The sequence below is a fragment of the Dipodomys ordii genome, unplaced genomic scaffold, assembly GCF_000151885.1.
Source record: "Dipodomys ordii isolate 6190 unplaced genomic scaffold, Dord_2.0 Scaffold116, whole genome shotgun sequence".
Lineage (NCBI taxonomy): Eukaryota > Metazoa > Chordata > Mammalia > Rodentia > Heteromyidae > Dipodomys > Dipodomys ordii.
The window spans coordinates 2,029,081-2,037,177 of record NW_012267332.1 but is presented as its reverse complement, the minus strand read 5'-3'; the positions used below and the strand labels follow the sequence as shown (position 1 = coordinate 2,037,177).

The following is an 8,097-nucleotide window of genomic DNA, read 5'->3' as shown; positions in this document are numbered from 1 at the left end:
ATATGAACTTCCCATAGCGATGTCTTCAATATAGATAAACTAGCAGCAATTCTTCTAGCACATTGGAAAAAGACAACTATTTTCAGAATATCGAAGTATGGAGAGAATTCTAGAGCTAGCAGGTTTTCTTTCTATCTGGACACAGGGTCTCATAATATAATCCAAGCTGGCCTGGAATTCAGGATCCATTGCCTCAGCCTCATTAGTGCTGTAAATAAAAGGGTACATCACCACACTCAAATGTGAAGAGAGTTTTTACTGTTATGAGATCTCCCCTGAAAACTTGCAGACTCAGAAAAAAAAATGTCAACATTCACAAACAGAACAGACAGATGATTTGACCTTACTGAAGTGGTGCTGATACTAAGAACCAAAAAAGTCAAAACCAGAAGGACCGGGCTGAGAAGGTGGCTCAGTGGTAGAGTGCTTGCCTTGCATGCATGAGGCCCTGGGTTCGATTCCTTACCACCACATAAACAGAAAAAGCTGGAAGTGGTGCTGTGGCTCAAGTGGTAGAGCGCTAGCCTTGAGCTAAAGAGCTGAGGGACAGTGCCCAGGCCCAGAGTTCAGGCCCCATGACCAGACCCCACACACACACACAAAAAAAAGCAGAAGGACCAATGAAATATTAGTATTCGTTCCATAAAACAAAACCACTTAATTTTTAATATACTTCTTCATGTCAATGCTTGTTAACACCTTACCTGGATCAACTAGAGCTTTATTAAATATTTCTTTTAGTTTCCGACTCTTTACATTCCTTCCTTGAGCAAGATTTCTGTACATCTCATACCCTATGATCATCACACCACCATCTTCTTGCCACCTCTGAAGCATGTAACTTCTCTCCTGAGGACGTTTCACAGTGGCTAACTCAGAGACCTTGTATGGGAAAATAAGGGCAGTTATTATAGCTATTGAAATGTATGAATACTAAATATTCCCAATGAAATATGAATTCAAAGGAATGAAAACAGTGTATCAAGTTCATTAAATTATTTTAATAGAAAACAGTTAAAATGTAATACCTCAAGCTTTTCATCATCTTTTAATCCCTCCTGCCACTTCTCAAATTCATTCATCCAATTCAAAGCGGTATTAAGTGGACAAACCACTAAAGCTGTACTGAAATCCAATTTGTCACACAGGAGGACTGTGTGAAGAAAACTTACCACCTACAAGAAAACAAATTGCCATCTTAATACTTTTGTTTTGTGTTTAACAATGAGCCAACCAACCAAGCATAATTGTCTAATTCCCAACCCACATAAGGATACTGGGAAAGAAATGTAACTTAAAATGAGAACATTCAACTAGGTAATCTATAAGATCCTTACAATTGTAAAGTTTTCATGATTCTATGATCAATATAAATAATACAAAGATGTCACACCAAAACAAATTTTGTGGCCTTCACAGAATGTCTCAAAAAACCCTTCAGAAAATATTACTGCCCGTTTAGAAGAGTATTTGAGTACTTTTCCATTGGCATAATTTTGACTAGCTGAATCTTCTAAGAATTACCTTATGGTCTGAAATTATATTTTTTCACTAATCTCACATCATTTGTACAACTCTGGCCATTTAAAAATGCAAATTTCTGGGGGCTGGGAAGGTGGCTTAGTGGTAGAGCGCTTGCCTTGCATGCATGAGGCCCTGGGTTCGATTCCTCAGCACCACATAAGCAGAAAAAAAAAGCTGGAAGTGGTGCTGTGGCTCAAGTGGTAGAGTGCTAGCCTTGAGCTGAAGAGCTGAGGGACAGCGCCCAGGCCGAGTTCAGGTCCATGACCGGACCCCCCCCCAAAAAATGCAACTTTCTTTTCCTGGAAGTACTGGGAACTAAAGCTAGGACCTTGTGCATGTTACACAAGCCTTCTGCCAGTGAACTACACTCTATGCCTAGAATATTTAGTAATCTTAACAGTGAAAAATATTTTTACATTCTTGTTACTGTGCATCACAGACTGCTAAAAGTTGTACAAGAAGTTGATTTCTGACTGGCGGTGTGGCTCAAGTGGTAGAGCACTTGCAGTTCAAATTTCAGTACCTCCAAAAGGAAGAAAAGTGAATTTTCCCATGAGTCCTTACAGTTGACAGCTTTACTTCATTAGGGTCTGTGCTCAAATATCACCTCTTTCAAGATGCCTTCCTTATCCCTGAGTCCTCCTTTATCATTTACAACCTACAAGTACACTTCTTATTTTATTCCCAACTAGAAAATAAGACTCTTAAGGAGAGATCTTGTTATTGTCTTCACTGCTTCATCTGCAGCAACACCTGTACCAAGAACATAACAGAATCTACTGTACATTCACACCTGCACAAAACGGGATATTTTCATGGTACTTCTTTCTTACCTGTAAAGTCTTACCAAGGCCCATGCAGTGGGCAAGAATGCACCCTGAACCTGGAGACTTCTTTGTTTTCTTCACAGACTCACAGCAACAGTCCCACATAAACTGGACACCTAAAAACAAGTTTCAGTAAGTTCAGTTGGTAAGTCGAAGTTAAAACTCTTTCCATATATGCACATCAGAAACAATTAAAATTGCTAGGAAATCGTATTTAAAAAAAAAAAAAACACTAGCTGGGTGCCGGTGGCTCACGACTATAATCCTAGCTACTCAGGGGACTGAGATCTGAGGATCAAGGTTCAAAGCCAGCCCAGGCAGGAAAGTCCGTGAAACTCTTATCTCCAATAAACCACCAGAAAACCAGAAATGGTGCTGTGGCTCAAGTGGTAGAGTGCTCGCCTTGAGCTGAAGAGCTGAGGGACAGTGCCTAGGCCCAGAGTTCAAGCCCCAAGACCAAAAAAAGAAAACAACATTGAGAAGTAAAGAAATTTTTAAAGGCAAATGAATTTTTTTTCCTCCAGATACATTAGAAACAAGACACGGCACATACACATTAATAGGGCATTCACAGATGTTTTTCACATCCTGAGATGGTCCCAAAGTGACATAAGAACATTTCAATAAAGTGGAAATGCATTGTGTCTATGGATAAATATGGCATAAGTAATCTCACTGAAAGCTATTGAACAATAAAGGCTGGAAAGATGAGAAAGTACAGAGAAATAAGGGACAGATAGTCTGATGAAAATATATGCATATGCAAAACACCACACCATGGTGCAACCCCTAGCACAATTAATAGTAATAAATGAATGTCAGGAAAGTAAAATAGGCTCTGCTGGACAGTGAGTATAAGCGGTAGGAAGAAGGGGAATATAGTTGAAGTACTTTATATGTATGCATGAAAAGAGAACAATGAAACTTGATGAAATTGTTCTAAGAAGTGAGAGGGAGAATAAGTGACAGTGACAGAGGGGATGAGGTTATATGCATGATGGAAATATCACAATGAAGACCCATTGTACAACTAATGTATACTAACAGAAATTTTAAACAAGAAAGTATTCCTTAAAACAAAAATACTATAGAAAGAGAAACAGTTTATTATCGAATATACTTACAAACTTATTAAACCCATTGTGGGGGAAATGCCAGGAGATAATTCATCACTTCCTGTTTATTCAACCGTGGAGAAAGAAAGCTACCAACCCAAGAAGTTAGAATTGTGTGGTTTCCCCCTTCTGAATTAATTCATGTACACATTCAAAACTGACCTAGTAACTACTCTAACCAAGCAAAGAGCAGGAATATAATAAGGTAGTTGAGGAGCATTTTAACACTAATGTAGGAATATTGCTTAAAAACATACTTAAAAACATAGCTGAGGCTGGGAATGTGGCTTAGTGGTAGAGTGCTTGGCTAGCATGCATGAAGCCAGAAGTGGTGCTGTGGCTCAAGTGATAGTGTGCTAGCCTTGAACAAAAGAAGCTCAGGGACAGTGCCCAGACCCTGAGTTCGAGCCCCAGGACTGAAAAAATAAAACATAGCTGAGCCAGGTGCCAGTGGCCCACACCTATAATCCTAGCTACTTCGGAGGCTGAGATCTGACAATCATGGTTCATAGCCTGGGCAGGAAAGTCTGTGAGACTCTTATGTCCAGTTAACCACCACAAAACCTGAAGTGGCACTGTGGCTCAAGTGGTAGAGCACTTACCTTGAACTGAAGAGCTGAGGGACAGAGCCCAGGCCCAGAGTTCAAGATCCACAACAACAACAAAAAAAGCTGAAAATGCTAGAGTAACATTTCCCAAAGTGATCTGTATCTTCCTCCAGGCTTTAGCCAACCACTGTGGATTAGTGAACCCCACTTGCTATTTATTACCACCCATTTATAAGCCACACTTTTACTTGTACCTTCCTTGCTTAAAACACTTGCAGCTGACCATTGGCCAACTAGGTTCTTCCTCACTTGTTTATGAGCTCCCAAAGAGCAGGGACCAAGGGATCTACAAGACTTAGAGGAATGTGAAGCACACAGAGAAAATGAAAAACTGCTAAAAGTCTAACTAAAAATAATAGAACCATGAAGTAATCTCTTACCATCTACTTGGTGGGGTTTCAATTTGATAACCATGTTTCTATGAACCTGCACTAAAGGTTCTTTGGTTTCTTCATCTTCATCTAAAACCAACTTGGTTGTTATTGGACACTTGGTGGGTGAAGCATCTTCAATTTCTATGACCTATAAAAAAAAAAGGAGTTGTTCACAATTAAGGTCATAGAAATCTGCCAAGTGAGGATACAGTATCAATCTTAGCAAGGGAGCTTTTCCACAATTATAGATGTATCCCACACAACACATCCAATATTTCTGGTCCAATAGTGCTGGATGAAGTCTAGGTTCTAAGCCTTCCAAAGTCAAACCCACAAAAGGATTTGGAATTGCTACCGTAATGCCAGCAATTAAACTTATAGGTTTCAAGCAGACATCTCAGTAACAATTAGGTTAGATTGTTCCAACTTTTCTATCACCAAAAAGCCAGAAGTAAAGCTGTAGTTCAAGTGGTAGAGTGGTGGCATTGAGAAAGGAAAGTATATATATATATATATATATATATATATATATATATATATATATATAGTATCCAAATACAGTCCTGAAGTAAACCAACTAGTTTTCAAAAACTATTACTTAAGTGAACAAATAAACCAAACCATAGTAACAGAATTACAGTAATGTTTAAAAGATCTTCATCTTCTAACATTATATTCTAGGATAGGATTTGCTCCAAAATTATCTGAAGGTTTGTAAATAAAGGAATTAAGACTGGCCCTGTGTTTGTAACGGATGAAATTTGGCTCATGAAATTTGGTACACAGGATTTACTGCAATATTGCATGTGAATATTTGAAAATTCTTACAATACAAACAAAGGTCCTTCCTTGGGCTAGGGATATAACTTGGTGGTAGAGTACTTGCCTAGCATGTTCAAAGTCTTAGCACCACAAAACAAGAAATACATTATGAGTAAATTATATAATATTAACATTCCAGGCTGGAGGTGTGGCTAAAGTGGCAGAGCTCTTGAGGCCCGAGATTCAAATCATAACACAACCAAACAAGCAAGCAAGCAAAGATGAACATTTTTCTACCCAAGTATACTATCATCATTTCTGGTAATTAAATTTCAAGCCGTTGCTAGTGGCTCATACCTGTAATCCTAGCTACTCAAGAAACTGAGATCTGTGGATTACAGTTGGAACCCAGCCCAGGTAGCACAGTGCATGAGATTCTTAGTTCTCACTAATCAAAGAAAAGGCCAGAAGGGGAGCTATGTATGCCTCAAGTGGTAGACCCTTGAGCAAAAGAAGCTCAGGAGCCAGGCTCCCAGGCCCAGAAGCCAAAAATAACTTTTTTAATTAAAACTTAAAAATAAAGAAAATTAAGCCAGGTGCCTGTAGCTCACACCTTTAATCCTAGATAATCTGGAGGCTGAGATCAGAGGATCACAGTGCAAAGCCAGCCTAGGCAGGAAAGTCCATGAGACCCTTTATTTCCCATGAAACTCTTATCTCCAGAAAAAGCCCGATGGGGTGCTGTGGTTCATGGGGTAAAGTGCTAGCCTTGAGCAAAAGAAGCTCAAGGACAGCACTCAGGCCCACAGTTCAAGCCCCTGGTCTAGCAAAAAAATTCAGATCTTCTTGTGTATCTAATTATACTGTAACAACCTAATGAAGATACAAAAACTTCTTATAGGTAAAAAACAGTTTTAACTAGAAATCTGTAGTTGTTTACAACTCAATTCTCAAAATACTGAAATATAACAATATTATATATCTGCAAGTAATAGTTGAAAAAGAAATGTTTGTTACTTCTCTCAATTTTTCTCGCTCACGCTCCCTCTCAGCAATACGCTTCCGTCTCTCTTCCTCTTCTTTAAGAGCATTTTGGGTTTCTGTTCTTAGTTTGTCATCCTTAAGAATCTTCCGGATTTTCTTTCTGCCTTTTCCAGGAGACTTAGAATCATCATTTTCATCCTCTTCCTCCTCATCTTCATCCTCCTCTTCTCCCTTTCCTTCTTCCTCAGAATGGCTCTATGAAATTTAAAGGACAGAGGTAAACAATAAAAATTTGTCTAACTTGACAGTTTCATATGCCACAATTTAAAATACCAAAAAACGACAGAAGACAATATGCTGAAATGCCTTATGCGTATATACAGCAATAAAGAGGTGGAGTGTGCCTATAATCTCAGCACTCAAGGCAGAAGGACCAAGGTCAACCTGGACTACATGGCATGACCTCCAAAAATATGTCAAATAAAATCCAATTAAAATGTCTATGAAGTAGAATAGACACATCTGGAAAAAATGAGTACATAAATGGCTAATAAGGATATGAAAAGAGGCTCAACATGGGAAATGTAAATGAAAACCACAAGTATACATTATTTCATACTCACTGCAATGACTATTACTGAATAACAAAAGCAAAACTAAGAAAAAATGTTGACAATTAATATGGAGAATTTGGGAGTCTAGTACAGTTCTTGTAAGAGTTTCAAAAGATTCAGCCAATATAGAAAAAGAGTATGCATGTGATTCCTAATAAAACTGGTAGTGAATCCACATTAGAAAAAGAAAAGAATAGCCAGACACTAGTGGCTTATGTCTGTAATTCTAGCTACTCATATGGCTGAGATCGAAGGACCATGGTCTGAAATCAGCCAGGAGGTGAAAGTCCATGAAACTCTTAGCTCTGATTGATCACCAAAGAGCCAGAAGTGGAGCTGTGGTTCAAGTGGTAGAATTCTGGCTTTGAAAAAAAAGCTCAGGGACAGCACCCAGGCCCTTATTTTTAAGCTCCAGTAAAGGCACAAAAAGAGGAAGGGAAGGAGGAAAGGAAGGACGAAGGGAACAAGGAAGAAGAGGAGGAGGAGGAAGGAAGGAATAAGGAAAGGAAGGGAAAAAAAAGAGAAATCCCTAAAAAAGATAAACATCAAGAGGGAGAGACAGGAAGAGGGGGAATAAAGGAGGAAAAGGAGGAGGGGGAGAATTATTATATGATCCAGCAATTACATTATTCTATACATCCCAAAAGGAACTAAAAGCAGAAATTCAAATAGATATTTGTACAGTCACGTTCATAACAGCATTATTCCAAGTAGTCAAAAGGAAGGAACAAATCTTGTTTGTCAATACATGAACAGATAAAATATGGTGGACATACACAATGGCTTATCCACTTTCAAAAAGAATCAAATTCTCATACATGCTTTAACATAACTGAACCTTTAAAACCTATAAATCAAATACTCAATAAACATACACATACAAAAGAAAGTTGTACAATCCCCCACAAAAGAAGCTCTTAGAAAGGCAAATTCATGGGCTGGGAATGTGGCTTGCCTTGTAAAGTGCTTGCCTTGCATGCACGAAGCCCTAGGTTCAATTCCTCAGTACCACATAAACAGAAAAAGCCAGAAGTGGTACTGTGGCTCAAGAGGTAGAGTGCTAGTCTTATGCAAAAGTAGCTCAGGGACAGTGCCAAGGCCCAGAGTTCAAGCCCTAGGACTGGCAAAAAAGAAAGGCAGGGCTGGGAAGGTGGCTCAGTGGTAAAGCGCTTGCCTTGCATGCATGAGGCCCTGGGTTCGATTCCTCAGCACCACATAAGCAAAAAGAAAAAAGCCGGAAGTTGCATTGTGGCTCAAGTGGTAGAGCGCTAGCCTTGAGCTGAAGAGCT

At 39.0% G+C, this 8,097-nt stretch overlaps 1 protein-coding gene across 5 annotated transcripts in view; it reads right to left on the bottom strand.

The window, feature by feature from the left end:
- Positions 1-8,097, bottom strand: part of Atrx (alpha thalassemia/mental retardation syndrome X-linked) — a 172,246-nt gene that overhangs the window by 60,196 nt on the left and 103,953 nt on the right. For all 5 annotated transcript variants that reach the window (XM_013028924.1, XM_013028925.1, XM_013028926.1 and 2 more), the window contains 5 exons: positions 6,228-6,449; positions 4,455-4,596; positions 2,358-2,467; positions 1,029-1,175; positions 705-882 (listed from right to left, as the gene is read on the bottom strand). In XM_013028924.1, coding sequence (XP_012884378.1) covers positions 705-882; positions 1,029-1,175; positions 2,358-2,467; positions 4,455-4,596; positions 6,228-6,449 — 799 coding nt within the window. The remainder of the gene's footprint in view (positions 1-704; positions 883-1,028; positions 1,176-2,357; positions 2,468-4,454; positions 4,597-6,227; positions 6,450-8,097) is intronic.